The following is a 15,577-nucleotide window of genomic DNA, read 5'->3' as shown; positions in this document are numbered from 1 at the left end:
GTTCCCCAGCTAAAGAGGTAAAGACATTTACTGTTTAATAAAGTGTCTTTGTGTGCGTGTGGTTCATTTATACTGAAATGCACAAATAGACATTAAGGACTGTAAGGACAGAATTAATTAAGAGATAGGTGAATACAGGTGAAATTCTTAACAAAACTCAACAAATGGTTTGATATAATTTTATCAACTTCTTAAAGATAAACACAAGTAAAGGAACAGAGGTTTTCTGAACATTATTATCTTGTTATTATAAGTGCAGTTAATATCCTCAAGTCAGTCTGGTGAAGGTCATAGCCTCCTTTAAAGATTTTTTTATAGCCTCCTTTGTTTGTTCAAGAGGACCATGTGTCAAAACATGTGAATTAATATCAATATGGATCAAATATGGATTAATGTACAAATAATATGTTCTAGTCAAGTATGTTTAACAATAATGTGGGTTTAAGATTGTGTCATCTCTTTTTACAAATTTTCAGTTGACATTGCAAACTTGTTGAAAATTATATTGAATAATTGTTATGTGTAATTTTTAATAATTTTTATTAGTGCTTATTACTACTAGTAATAATAATACTAATAATAATAATGTTAACAGTGATAACAATGATGCTTATAATAGGTAAAAACATGGTAATGATAATAATAATAAGTAATCCTTTAAAACCTAATTTCAGGTCAAGGTAAGTATGCGGCGTGTTGAAACTGTGAGGGCCAGTCATAGTCAGGGTGACAAGAGATACAGAGTTTTCTCTAGAAATCACCAGTGTTCTTGCATGTCCCTGACTTTTCTGGCTTATGAGAACGAGGGCTGTCAGTTCAACACAACTGCCCTCGACACGGTACTGGCACAGGGAGACTCACTGTACGTTGGAATCAAACAACAGTTAATACTGGAGAACAGATTCCAAGATAACCATCTGACAGTGGAAGAAATGCCAAAACAAGTCCTGACAGACAGAAATATGTACAACGTCCACATGTCCGATGTCAGATGTGGTCCCCTGAAAGCCCAAGCACTCAGCCCTGGAAGGCAGCAGTGGTATTTGCCCCTTGCCACACAATTGGAGTGTCTGTCAGGTGAAGTTAGCCACGCTTTGATCGTAATAACCCCAGAGGTCATCGCGGTATTCCGTGACCGATCAGGAAGGTACGGAGTCTTTGATTCCCACACCAGAGATGCAGCAGGCTTACCACACCACCGTGGCACTGCAATCATGAAGACCTTCTCTAAAATCAGTGACCTGGCTCACCACCTGCACAAACTGTTTGCAAATCGTGGACCCTCTGCTTCCTATGAGTTTGTGCCTGTTTCATTTGAAGCTGTCGGTTCTGGTGAACATTGGCAACAGTCATCAGAAGACAATATCTCCAGGACAGCTGTCGCACCAGCAGCAAAGAGTGTCTCTACTACAAATGCCGCGCAAGCAGTAGAGAATGTCTCTATGTCAGCTGTCCCACCGGCAGCAGATCGTCTCTCAAAGTTGAGTAAGGCCAGACGACAAAAAGCCAGACGGAGAGCAAGTCAGAGCAAAGAGCAGCGTGCAGCGTGCACCGTGTCATGCGCTTAATTGGAGAGCCCAATATGAAAAAAACAAGTATGTAAGCTGTCCAGAATTTAGAATGAAAAAAATTCAAGCACAGAAAATTAAATATGCTCAAGACACTTATTATCAGAAACAACGGTTATTGTCAGTCAAACGCTATTACGCAAATACCAACGTTCAAAGTAAAAAGAAGGAAAAAATCACCCAAAGATATAAGGCAGATCCTGCTTTTAGGAATAGGCAAAAAATATATTTTAAAGAGAAGTATCAGACAGATCCCGCTTTTAGGAGCAGAATGAAAAACAAATTTACAGAGAGGTACAAGGTAGATCCTGCGTTTAGGAGCAGAAAGAAAAACAAAGTTACAGAGAGGTATAAGGTAGATCCTGCTTTTAGGAGAAGAAAGAAAAACAAATTTACAGAGAGGTACAAGGTAGATCCTGCTTTTAGGAGCAGAAAGAAAAACAAATTTACAGAGAGGTACAAGGTAGATCCTGCTCATAGGAGCAGAAAGAAAAACAAATTTACAGAGAGGTACAAGGCAGATCCTGGTTTTAGGAGCAATAAGAAAAAATACATGTCTCAGAAGTATAATACAGATCCTGAGGCAAGAAGAAATAAGAAAATTTATGGTACAACCAGGTACGCAGTGAACCAGAGCTATAGGCAAAAGAAAAAGGCCAATTTTAATTATAGATACCACAATGATCCAGAATTTAGATTGTATTGTATACAGCGTGTTACTCAGCGTCGAATTACCAAATTGGCCACAAATGCTGCTTTTTGCATTCATTACAAAATGCAGAGAGCACTTAGAATTAAAAGAAAATATAGAGATATTGTAAACCCCAACTCCCACCATCCCCAGCCCCTTAGCAACCCTGTCATGGAAGCAGCCATAGCATCCTTCCGTGAATGCATTAGGCACGGCCCCACCTATGTTTGTACAGTGTGTAACAGGACATTGTTTCCAAATCAGGTCAAAGTATGCAAGAGAGGAAAATATTGTAAAAATAGCAAAGTGGCAGCAGCATGCTTGACAGGAAACTATGTTCATTTTTGTGACAGTGACTGCCCAACCCCTTGCCCTGTACCACGAGAGAGACTGCAGGAGTGGATCTGCCACACATGCGACAACCACCTTAGCAGGGGACGCATGCCACCCATTGCAGTAGCAAACCAATTGGAGTTAGCACCCATCCCCCCAGAATTGGCTATACTTAATGTGCTTGAAAGACAGCTTATAGCAAAAATTCTGCCATTTGCAAAAGTTGTTGCTTTGCCGAAAGGCCAACAAAGAGCTGTACACGGAGCCGTTGTGTGCGTTCCGTCCGAGGTCGAAGCAACCGTGAACAGTCTCCCAAGGCCCAGAGATGAAGCACAGCTGCTGCAAGTCAAATTAAAAAGACACATTAAATTCAAAGGCCACCAACATTTTTACACCGTCAACATGACGAATGTGCTCGCTTCCCTGGCTAAACTCAAACAGCTTCATCCAGAATACAAAGATGTGTCTGTCGACAAGAGTGCCACTTTTGAGAGTCCCCTTGATGATGAGTCAGTGGATCAAAAAGACTCACATCACAACGCTGCAGAAGCTGCGCAGCCAGAACAGCGCCAAATCCAAGATGAAGATGTGGAGACCGATGTAGATTTGGAAGAGGTGTTCAGCAGCCATAATGAGCCAGACCAGTCCATTGCAGTGGCACAGCAACACGAAGAAGTGGAGGAAGAAAAGGAGGAGCTTAGACCTGGTCTGGCTCTGGACACCTGCATGCAGCCACCAGACATTGCACAGGAAATCCTTTCGTTTGGCAACGGAATCTTCAGTGTTGCTCCTGCCCAAGGAAACAAACCTGTGAGTTTCTTCGCCATACCGAAACTGGAAGCCATGGCCTTTCCTGTGCAATTCCCAACTGGAGAAAACACACTGGATGAAGCCAGAGCCATCTCACTCTCTCCCAGCAAGTATTTCAACTCCAGGCTATTTGCTGCAGACATACGCTTCGCTAGTGACCAAAGTTACCTTTTCTTTGCGCAGTTTGTCACAGAGACACATTTGGCCACCAACAGCATGTCGATTCAAATGCGCAAAGGAAAGTCCAAAACCAGAGACGGTCGACGAATTAACAACCTCATGCTCCAAGACAGAGAGGAGGTAGAGGGACTTATTATGAATCAGGACGCGACTCGATTTATGCAACCCCTCAGAGGCACTCCAGCCTATTGGAACAAAGCACTGAAGGATGTCCACGCCATGGTGAGACAGATTGGCACACCAACATTTTTCCTCACGTTCTCCGCTGCAGAGATGAGATGGCCAGAAGTCATCGAGGTCATTAAGGCTCAGCAGGGCGAACTAGGGGACTTTTCAGAGCTGGATTGGATTTCGAAATGCGACATTTTGCATAGCAACCCCATCACAGTGATGCGTATGTTTGAGAAGAGAGTAGATGCTCTGATGACCGACCTCATCCTCTCACCAGCACAACCCATCGGTGAAGTAGAGGATTATTTTTATCGTGTGGAGTTTCAAGCCAGAGGAAGCCCACACATTCACATGTTAATTTGGATTAAAGATGCCCCTAAATTTGAAGATGTTCTCGACAGCACCGTCATCAAATTTATTGACAAATATATTACGTGCAAGATGCCTGATCCCAAAATTGACCCAGAGCTGCACAAAATTGTTTCAGAGGTTCAGGTGCACAGCAGGAAACATTCAAAGTCGTGCAAAAAAGGTAACGTTTCCTGCAGATTTGGCTTTCCTAAATTGCCCATGAACGGAACAATGATCACCAGGCCCCCCATTGTTCAAACAAATAAAAAAATCAGGTGATAAAATAGATCCAGCTGCAGAATTAAAGGAGGAGAAGCGGGCACGCTTGAGGATCCAGAGGGAAGCCAAGGAAAAACTGAAACCAGTTCGGGAAGCTCTCATGGATCCAGGTGCCACTTACAGCAGCTTGTCAGACCTGCTCCGCCAGTGCAACTTGATGGAGGGAGATTACCTGAAGTACGTCAGGGGTCTGTCAAGCAGCAATGTAGTGATGCTGAAGCGGGATCCAAATGACTGCTGGGTCAACGGTTACAATCCGGACCTAATTCGAGCCTGGAACGCCAACATGGACATCCAGTACGTTGTGGACGACTACAGCTGCATAATGTACATCATGTCCTATGTATCCAAACCAGAGCACGAGATGACGGAATTCCTCAACAACGTCATCAAAGATGTGAAGAAATCCAATGTGAATGAGCGCGAGGAAATGAAGCAAATCATGCAGGCCTACGCGAAACACCGAGAGGTCAGCGCTCAAGAAGCTGTGGCTCGTACCTGCAGCTTACGATTGAAGAAGTGCTCTCGTTCTGTGGTGTTCCTCCAGACCGATGAGGACGCTCTGAAAATGAGTCATCCCATCAGCAGACTGCAGCAAATGGCACCGGATTCAGAGGAGGTGTGGATGTCAGGACTCCCCGAAAAATATTTAAACAGACCTCTAGGGCGAGAGTTTGAGGGAATGTGTCTGGCCGAGTTTGCGTCGGAGTACAGAGTACTGTACGGCCAGCAAAGAGAAAGCAAAAGTGCCATTCCCCTCAGATACGACGCAGGATTTATTCAGAAGAGAACTGACAGCAAGCCAGCCATCATCAGATTTGCTCGCTTCTCGGAGAGGAAAACACCGGAGAAGTTTTACAGGAGACTGCTGAAACTTTATCTACCGCACAGATCTGATGATGACCTGACAGATGAAAAGTACCCCACCTATGAGCGGTTTTACAGGTGTGGCGAGAGGTGGGATACGTCCGTCCAACAAATCGTAGACAGCAACAAAAAACGATACGAAGGACGAGGCAAAAAGATTGATGAGGCGTTCGAACAGTATCGGCTGATCGGTCCACCTGTCAACGCTTGGAACACGTTTGCGCCCGAGGTGGAGGTGGACCGGTTGGAGTGTCTGGCCGAGCGCGAACCCATAGACATGGAGCATGAAGACGTCGATGACATCCCCGACTACCATGTCCAGAAAGACGTGGGGAGCTTCGTGCCGAGGATAGAGGCGCCACAGTTGAGTCCAGACTTTGTGCGAAAAATGTATCAAAGTCTGAACGAGACGCAAGCTTCCATCTTCTACAGTGTGCGTCAGTGGTGCTTCAAACGTGTCTGGGGCATCAATCCGGAGCCGTTTTATTACTTTCTGTCAGGAGGAGCTGGCTGCGGGAAGTCTCACGTCATCAAGTGCATTCATCAGGAGGCAACGAGGATTCTGCGTGAGCTCCCCAGATTCCGCGACCAGGCCGACATGTCCCAGCCTGCCGTGCTGCTGACGGCCTTCACCGGCACGGCGGCCTTCAACATCTCAGGCGGCACGTTGCACTCCATCCTCAAGCTCCCAAGGTCCTTGAAGCCACCGTATCAAGGTCTTGGAAATGCACTTGACGAAGTCAGAGCGGCACTGTCCAACGCTGAGATTCTCATCATCGACGAGATATCCATGGTTTCCAAAGAGCTGTTTGCCTACGTCCACTGGCGATTTCAGCAGATCAAAGGAAACCGGAGGCCATTTGGAGGGATGTCTGTCCTTGCTGTGGGCGACTTTTACCAACTGCCGCCCCTCGGAAGGGCCAAGCCACTGTGCGTGTATGAGGAGAATGAGTTTGATCTCTGGAGGGATGACTTCAAACTGGTCAACTTGACAGAGATCATGCGACAGAAAGACGATCGAGCTTTTGCTGAGCTCTTGAACCGCCTCAGAGTGAAGCGAAAGGAAGAACGTCTGAGTGAGGAAGACAGAGCGTTGCTCGTACAGACAGTGGCTAACATCCAGGATTGTCCAGCTGACAGTCTCCACATCTTTGCCACAAACAAAGAAGTGGACCGTCACAATGCGGATACTGTTGCCGCCCGGCACAAGGACGCCATTAACATTGCAGCTGAGGACTTCAGGAAAGACCCCACAAGCGGCTGCATGATGATCCTGGACGTCAACATCAAAGGCCAGAAAAGAGACTTGCCTGACAACGTAATGGCGGCTCAGGGAGTACGCGTTATGGTGATCAGGAATCTCGACGTGGAGGACGGGATCGTTAACGGCACCTTCGGAACGATTACAAACATTGTGATGACGGAATGTGGGGCAACGGCTGTGAAGCTGATTGGACTGCAGCTAGACAATCCTACGGCAGGACAGAAATTCCGCAAAAAGATCCTGGGTCCCTCAGATAACTCGGTCTACATCGAGAGATCTGAGGAGAACGTGATCAGCAAGAAAGGAGTTGTTCGACGTCAATTTCCCATCAAGTTGGCCTTTGCATGTACGGCCCACAAAGTGCAAGGCATGACCATGACGTCGGCGGTTGTGTGCCTCAAACGCGTGTTCGAACCAGGAATGGCGTATGTCGCTCTCAGCCGCACAACTTCGCTTCAGGGTCTCACCATCACGGACTTCGATGAGAAAAAGATTTATGCTGACCCCGCAATCAAAACAGCTCTGGAAAATATGAATGTGGCATCTTTCCAGAGTGCCAGGCCACTGCTGACTTTTTTTAAATCTATGGACCAAACTCCAAAGGCTCTGACAGTCATCCACCACAACACACAAGGACTTCCATTGCACATTGTGGACCTGAAAGCACATCATGAACTCCAACTGGCAGATGTGTTGTGCCTCACAGAGACACACCTTTCAGGGTCCTCCGTGTCCCCCATTTTCCACCTGGAGGGATACAACATGTTCGCACGCAGTCGACAAACATCTTACAACAGCTGCGCGGACATGGCAAGTAAAGATGGAGGTGGAGTTGCAGTGTACTGTAGATGCAATGTTCAGGCAGAGCCTCGCAGGTACATGCAAGACGTCACAGATTTGGAGTTTGTTGTCGTTAAAATCGAGGCTCCGGTCAAATTGCTATTAGCGACTGTTTACAAACCCCCGCATTTCCGATTACGAACATTTTTACAAAACATGAAAAACCTCTTGGATTCATTGGACCTATTAGATCACCATCCCGTTGTTGTTTGTGGGGACTTCAATGAGGATCTCCTGTCTTCAGGGAAGAAAAGTATAAAAGATTTGTTTCAGTCCAGAGGTTACACTCAGCTAATTACGGACTCCACAACTGAAAAGAACTCACTGATTGATCACATTTATATTTCACATCCTGATAAATGTCTACAGTCAGGTGTTCTCCAAACGTATTATAGTTACCACAGTCCAGTGTATTGTACTTTGACTGAGTAATAGCCTCTCCAGCCACCACATCCTGCTGACAGTTTCTTCATTTTGTCTAATCACGTGCATCTGAGTATGTCTGAGTGCTTTCTGTCTCTTCGCTTTCAGTATAATTGTTTGTATGTTGTGTATGTATATGTATATGTATATGTATATCTATGTATATTTATGTTTGTATTTCTCTTCCTTATAAATGTTTCTTCTCTACACACTAATCTTGATGTCACATGTGGCATGTGTGGGCTGGAAATGTTATATTTGTGTTCTGTATAATAGTTCTTTTTATGTATTTTTATTTATTCGTGGGGTCAGCAATATCTCAGACATGATGAGTTGATGAGAAGGACAGTGCCAATTTATTGAAATGTAAGACAGGGAGCTGAAGAAAAGATTTAGGTAGGGACAGCGATGCCAGGAAGGAAGCTGAAGATCCAGGAAACAGAAGATCCAGGTAAATGCAAATTCTAGGTTAAGTTTAAGTTTGAAATACTCTCAATTTCGGTTCTTTTTCTGATATCATGTTAAATCTGAATTTTATATTAACTTGTGGTCAAAAGCACAGAAGTGGAGGAGATCCAGGAAGAAGACCCCAGGAAGAGGACCTCCAGAGGACTGCAGCAGATCTCTCTCCACAGACGACAGCAACCATCACCAAAAAAAAAAAAGTGAAGACTTATTTCATTGACTTTTGTGATCAACTGTTTACAAGATGCTTTGAAACCTGTAATTTATTTTTGTCTTTTAAATCCTGCAACAATGCTAGAAGATCCAGGAAGAAGACCCCCAGGAAGAAGACGCCAGGAAGAGGACCTCCAGAGGACTGCAGCAGATCTCTCTCCACAGATGACAGCAACCCATCACAAAAAAAAGGGAAGCCTTATTTCATTGAATTTTGTGATTAATTGTTTACTAGATGCTTTGAAACCTGTAACTTATTTTTGTCTTTTAAATCCTGCAATAATGCTAAGAGATCCAGGAAGAAGACCCCCAGGAAGAAGACCCCAGGAAGAAGACGCCAGGAAGAGGACCTCCAGAGGACTGCAGCAGATCTCTCTCCACAGATGACAGCAACCCATCACAAAAAAAAAGGGAAGTCTTATTTCATTGAATTTTGTGATTAATTGTTTACAAGATGCTTTGAAACCTCTAACTTATTTTTGTCTTTTAAATCCTTTAATAATGCTAAGAGATCCAGGAAGAAGACCCCCAGGAAGAAGACCCCAGGAAGAAGACGCCAGGAAGAGGACCTCCAGAGGACTGCAGCAGATCTCTCTCCACAGATGACAGCAACCATCACAAAAAAAGTGAAGACTTATTTCATTGACTTTTGTGATCAACTTTTTACAAGATGCTTTGCAAACCTGTAACTTATTTTTGTCTTTTAAATCCTGCAACAATGGTAAGAGATCCAGGAAGAAGACCCCCAGGAAGAAGACGCCAGGAAGAGGACCTCCAGAGGACAGCAGCAGATCTCTCTCCACAGATGACAGCAACCCATCACAAAAAAAAGGGAAGTCTTATTTCATTGAATTTTGTGATTAACTGTTTACAAGATGCTTTGAAACCTGTAACTTATTTTTGTCTTTTAAATCCTGCAATAATACTAAGAGATCCAGGAAGAAGACCCCCAGGAAGAAGACGCCAGGAAGAGGACCTCCAGAGGACTGCAGCAGAACTCTCTACACAGATGACAGCAACCCATCACAAAAAAAAGGAAAGTCTTATTTCATTGAATTTTGTGATTAATTGTTTACAAGATGTTTTGAAACCTGTAACTTATTTTTGTCTTTTAAATCCTGCAATAATGCTAAGAGATCCAGGAAGAAGACCCCCAGAAAGAAGACCCCAGGAATAAGACGCCAGGAAGAGGACCTCCAGAGGACAGCAGCAGATCTCTCTCCACAGATGACAGCAACCCATCACAAAAAAAAGGGAAGTCTTATTTCATTGAATTTTGTGATTAACTGTTTACAAGATGCTTTGAAACCTGTAACTTATTTTTGTCTTTTAAATCCTGCAATAATGCTAAGAGATCCAGGAAGAAGACCCCCAGGAAGAAGACCCCAGGAAGAAGACGCCAGGAAGAGGAACTCCAGAGGACTGCAGCAGATCTCTCACAACATGGAAGATCACCACTGTGAAACATCCCTCTGACACAACTGTACACACAACATGAAATGGCTTGTTGATTGTTATGTAAATAAACACGCAAAAAAGTAGTTTGTTTGAGGAGTGCTTTCTCTTGTAAATATTTGAAATGTTTTAAGAAAGTCATCATAACGTCATTGATCAGAAACACGTAGCTGAGATGTGTGTATTTATGTGTGTGTTTTAACAATACTGCAGTGCCATAGAGGTCCGTGTTCTGTTGGTGCATACAGGTTTGACTTTTGATATCGGGTTGTTGTGCTAATATGCTAATGATTAGCATGCTAATGCTAACAGGCTACCCTACATTAAAATGATTCTTGAATGCATTCTAATGGTGTTTGATGTGTTATTTGACATGCTAATGTTAGCTTAGCATTAGCCAGTGTTAGCATTGTTGCTAATGCTTACATCAAGTCCTATGAACAGGTTTGACTTTGATATGACGTTGTTTTGCTAATATGCTAATGTTAGCATGCTGATGCTAACATGCTAACCTAGGCTAAAATGATTGTTAAAGGCATTCTAATGGTGTTTGAGATCTTTTCAATGTGTTATTTGACATGCTAATGTTAGCTTCGTGTTCTGCTTTTTGTACTGGACACTGACCTCTGTAGCGGTAGCCCGGCGTTTGCGCACTGTATCACTCTCCAAATTTCCCGCCGAGGGGAATTTGTCTAGTTACACTTAATATTTTATGTTAATTGCACTTAATTCCAAATCGATATGATTACAAATTATTTGTAACATTAATTTCTTTGTCCAGTTAGCCCAGTGAATATCTTCAAAATGTGTACAGGAAATGAAAATACCAAAACATTCTTTTTCTGTTTTATTTCACTTAAGAAGTTTTAGCTTTAAAATACAACATTTAAGTCAAGGTACATAATGCCTTGCCTTAAAACTTTCTTCAAGTTTTAATTTCTATTATTTAAACAGAGGTGTACAACCTTTCTCTTTGACAGCTACCACCTTTAGTGAATTAATGACCTACTTTAAAAAAATTACATTACAATTGGCAGCACCTGATTTACATGTTGGAGACCCATGTTTAAACATTTATTTTGAATAAAACATTAAAAGGTGTATGAACAACTGTTCTCAGCTGTTTTAACTTTGGGTGCTTAAACATTTGAACAGTAGAATCACAACAAATCACATCAAAAATATAGGATTGAATTCACTCTGGGTAGGGAAAAATGAACGTCAGTTCGTGAACTTACAGATTAATATATCACATCGTATCACAACTTTAAGACTGTAATGTCTGGGTTTTATTACCATGAATTTCTAATGTTCCCTGCAGATTAGTTAACATTAAGTAAATTTACGTCATGAAAGCCAATATGATGGAGTCACCTGACCAATGTTATTTGTCCCATGCATGTAATTAGCCAGTTCACCAAGTTCGCCATGGCAAGTTTCGAGGATGACTGAGCCCACGTAGGAAAGTGTCAGGCGCCCAAACTTCTCCCAGGAGGAGACTGACGTCACTCATGTCTAAATATGAGGTCCTTAGATGGTAACTCCTCGGCAGCCTCCTCCTCCTCCTCCTCCTCCTCCTCCTCCTCCTCAAAGCAATTATGTACTCCATCTTTGTAGATAATGTTAAGCATTACTATGATCACATTTGTATTTGGAATGAAATGACGTGGGTAATAGCAGACAACGATCGTCACTTACGTTTTTTCCATGTGTCTGTCTCTCGCTGTCTCTCGAGTAGACTGAGATGCAGTGCAGTGTATATGCTCTGTAGGATGCCACGGCTGTTTCTGGTTGGCACAGTGACGTTAATTGATTAGTTTGCATCCCTCTTTCACCTGTGTACATTCGGTCAGGGTGCGTGACCATTATGACTGCCGAACGCGCTTAGGATGTGATCAGATGAGATACTGATCAAAATATATAAATTTAGGTCTGACTGTATGTGCTGACTCAGATAGTTGCATTAAATTGTGGCTGTTGCTAATTATTGATCGCCATGTGCGTTCGATGACTGACTGAGCACTGCTGAAAACACCGTTAAAACCATGCTGCCGTCTTGTTGAAGGTGTGATATATGGCGTCATCAACCACGTTTTCAGTGGATAGCCATTATCACCTAGCAGCCACCCATCCAGAGGGGTGTCCCCCTGAAAGACTGTAGGGATGCTAGAATTTGCCAGGTTGAACGAGTCATGTGCCGACCCAGGGAAATTGGCATACACGTTTGTCACCAGGCAATTTGAGTCACAGATCACCAGACACCCCTGTTTCACCCGTGTACATTCGGTCAGGTTGTGACCATTACGCGTGCCGAACGTGCTTGTGTGGTCAGATGAGATACTGATCAAAATATAGAAATTTAGGTCTGACTGTATGTGGTGACTCAGATAGTTGCATTGAATCGTGGCTGTTACTAATTATTGATCGCACTGAAATGCCAGACACTGTGGAAACCTGCCTCTAGGTATTGGTGACGTGAGTGCACGGTTTACGAAAATCCACTTGCCCAGCGGTGCATCACTGGCGCACAGAGTTGACCAGGTCTGTGGTGGCGAGCTTTCAGCACTTTTACGCCGTCGGCTTTGACAAAATGGACCGAAAATCCAAATCCGTCAGCTGATTATGCGGACACCTCCCCCTACTGCGCCACAATGCCCATCCCGGCGCACCTCTGTGCACCTTGGTTTACCAAAATACCAAGTGCGCTGTCAAATCTTAGCACCTCAATCACACCAGCGGCGGAATCGAAAATAGAGCCAAGTGTCTTCAGATAGCCATTGAATTGTGGAACTTTTTTTGAGAAAACTTCACATTAGAGTGGTATCCAAAGGATATTTAATCCTCCCACTGGCTCCCACCACATAGAGGCTTGGGAGAGGTTGATCACGTCTTTAAGGAAGATGTAAATTGAGATAATTAATATATTAATTAATGTAATTATTGAATATGTTAATTTATAGTGATTTGTTGAAAGCCAGGTAATAATTTCTTTTGATATAAGCATGATATTAAAAAAGGCAACACTATGTAAGCTTTCAGTTGGGAGAGTCATGTATGTTACTGTCGCTTTAAGAGAAAGAGGCTCTTGTGCTCCTGGAGGTGAATGCATAAAAACAAGGTTTGTTTCTGTTGAGGTTCAAGTAACTTCTGACTTTAGTAAGCATGATGTGGGGACATGTATTGATCGAAATTTGACTTGCCAAATTTTCGTGGTGGCAAATTTGCTCATCATCTCAAGATGCCTTTGACCAGGCATCATTAAACTCACTGGAGACATCCTGCACTATGTCCTGAAGATACACACCCAGTTTCATTTAAATCTGATGAATGGAGACAAATGGGGGGCCTTTTGGTGTGTAATTACTGAAATGCTGCAGGCTTTGTGATAAAGAAAAAAGTGTGTCATTGATCTCACTCCCTGTTTAAACAGAATTAAATTAGCTGAAATGCATTTTACTCACCTTAGTGGAACCTAATAAGCACATTGATTTTTGCATATATGTACATATTCTGCATTTGATTCCAGCTACACCTTTCAAAACAGTTGGGACATGGGCAACATGTACAAAAAAATACCTGTTCAGAACATGAGTGATCCAAATGATGTTTGGACCACATGTCAATGTATCATTGGGCAAGGTACTGAACCTCAAATTGCTCCCTGAGTGTGTTTGAATATTGCTCCTGATGAGCAAGTGAGGTGGCACCTTGCATGTTAGTCTTGCATGACAAAGAGCTAGTGTGGACTAGAGACAGAGAAAACAACAGAGCTGTGTCAGGGTCACAAAAAACTCAACAGTGCAGCCCGTGGATAGTGTGTAGCTGATGGCTTACAAGAACAGCAAATTGTGTGACCTTAGTGAATCCAACAGATTTCATAATCAGTCGGTGTTAACATGTCTCTACCTACAATTTTGTGTGACCTTCTTGTATGTGCAAATCTAAAATAAAAATGTCTCACATCAATGACAATAAGACTGCTATAAGCCATACTGAATCTAGCCGTGAGTGTTTTTTTTATATACAGATTTAATTATACACATTTTTTAAGCCTACACCATTTTTAGAAAGCAATAATATCACACACACACACACACACACACACACACACACACACACACCCACTGCCATTTCTATGGCAACAGTTGCTATAGTTAAATATCCAGTGAGCAAGCACACTGTGTACAAGAAAACTACGTACACCACCACCTACATTCACAACACATGTATCTTACTTATCGGGTATATCTAGATTTAAAAAGATGCGCAACCAATGCAGCTATGTGAGGGCCCATGGCCTGAGAGGCCTGTGCTCCTGTAGTAAAGAGGAAATGTTTTATGGCTGACAGCGCAAAAACAGGGGGTGACTCAGTGATAATGAAAAAAGGGGGAAGTGGCAAAAACAGAAAAACAAAGAAAAAATAACAGCATGTCTTTGTAGTAATCTCTACTTTTCTGCAATAGTAATGAATTAGCCATTAGATTAACTCTGTCCTCTAATCAATTTTACACAATTTTACACAAAAATGGTGGCTGTTTTGCTTGTCAGAATTTGCAGTCAGTCAGATGCCATTGCCTGATATTATTGTCTTCAATGTTAATGTCAATCATGAACACAGTGCCAACTCACCCGCAAGTTGATTTCCCTCATCCTTTCTTGCCGCAGCTTCGACAGATTGGCAACTCTGGACATTATGACAGTTGTATTTTCTCACAATGGTGGATTGAAATGGCAGTCAGCAAGTCAGAAAATAAAATATCCAATTTTAATGCTTCTCTGTGAATCTCTCAGATCCCTACCGAAGAGAAAAAGCTAAAAATCTTTCCTCACTGGCCAACTGCATATGTGCTTCTGCTTCTAGTGAAGTGGCTGTTCCTGTGAGAAATCTGACTTCTGAATCATTACCGCCCCCTCACACACACAAACACACACATACGCACGCACACACGCACGCACGCAGCTTTCAGCTGTCTGTGAATGCTTGATATAGACTATTATTTGCTCTCTGCCAAATCCCTATATGAAACCATTTACAAAATACTAAAAATTTACGGTAGCTATTCACACAGAGACCATTTAGGAGAAAAAAAAAGTTAGTTGTTTTTCAGTTGTCTTTTCAGTTCATCAAAAGGTTCTTAACACACATATCACATTTATGTTTGAGAGCATGGTGTGTTTTATATACTGTAACTTTGACAGAAACTCAAATTGCAACATAAGCATCTGAATGTATTCAGTCCCTGTCTTCAATAGTTAACCTTTTTTAGTTTCCAATAAAATGTGGTCGTTGACAGGTGAGTAGATTTTATCTGTTTGGAATGAATGGAATGTTGACTGCCTTTTTTCACCTGCGTAATATCACAAAAATCAGGCATATTTTGTCTCAAAATATCCAAAGATACACCTAGCTCCTCTGTCCTTCTGTCCTTCTCCATCTGCACGCTTTCATGTCCTACCACGGCGTGTTACTAACTTACCTCCTTCCCCAGAGTCTTTGTGCTTGGTCGTCTTGCAGGTTACACAGTGGCTGAATCTGGATTGTGGATTGCAGCTGCGTCTCCTGCCTTGGCCCTGCCTGACATCCACTGCAACTGCTACTACTGTTATTACATCCATTGTCACTGTTATTGTGACTGCATGTCTGTCTCTCTGTCTCTCTCTCTCTC

General features: G+C 42.8%; 1 protein-coding gene across 1 annotated transcript in view; it reads right to left on the bottom strand.

Annotated features, from left to right (window-relative positions):
- arhgef2a (Rho guanine nucleotide exchange factor (GEF) 2a) overlaps positions 1–14,806 on the bottom strand; it is a 110,329-nt gene extending 95,523 nt beyond the window's left edge. The window contains exon 1 of the mRNA XM_070985295.1: positions 14,541–14,806. Coding sequence (XP_070841396.1) covers positions 14,541–14,603 — 63 coding nt within the window. The 5' untranslated portion in view covers positions 14,604–14,806. The remainder of the gene's footprint in view (positions 1–14,540) is intronic.
- Positions 14,807–15,577: the final 771 nt, after the last annotated feature.

Source organism: Chaetodon trifascialis, chromosome 17, assembly GCF_039877785.1.
Source record: "Chaetodon trifascialis isolate fChaTrf1 chromosome 17, fChaTrf1.hap1, whole genome shotgun sequence".
Taxonomy (NCBI): domain Eukaryota; kingdom Metazoa; phylum Chordata; class Actinopteri; order Chaetodontiformes; family Chaetodontidae; genus Chaetodon; species Chaetodon trifascialis.
This window is presented reverse-complemented; position numbering and strand designations above follow the sequence as displayed.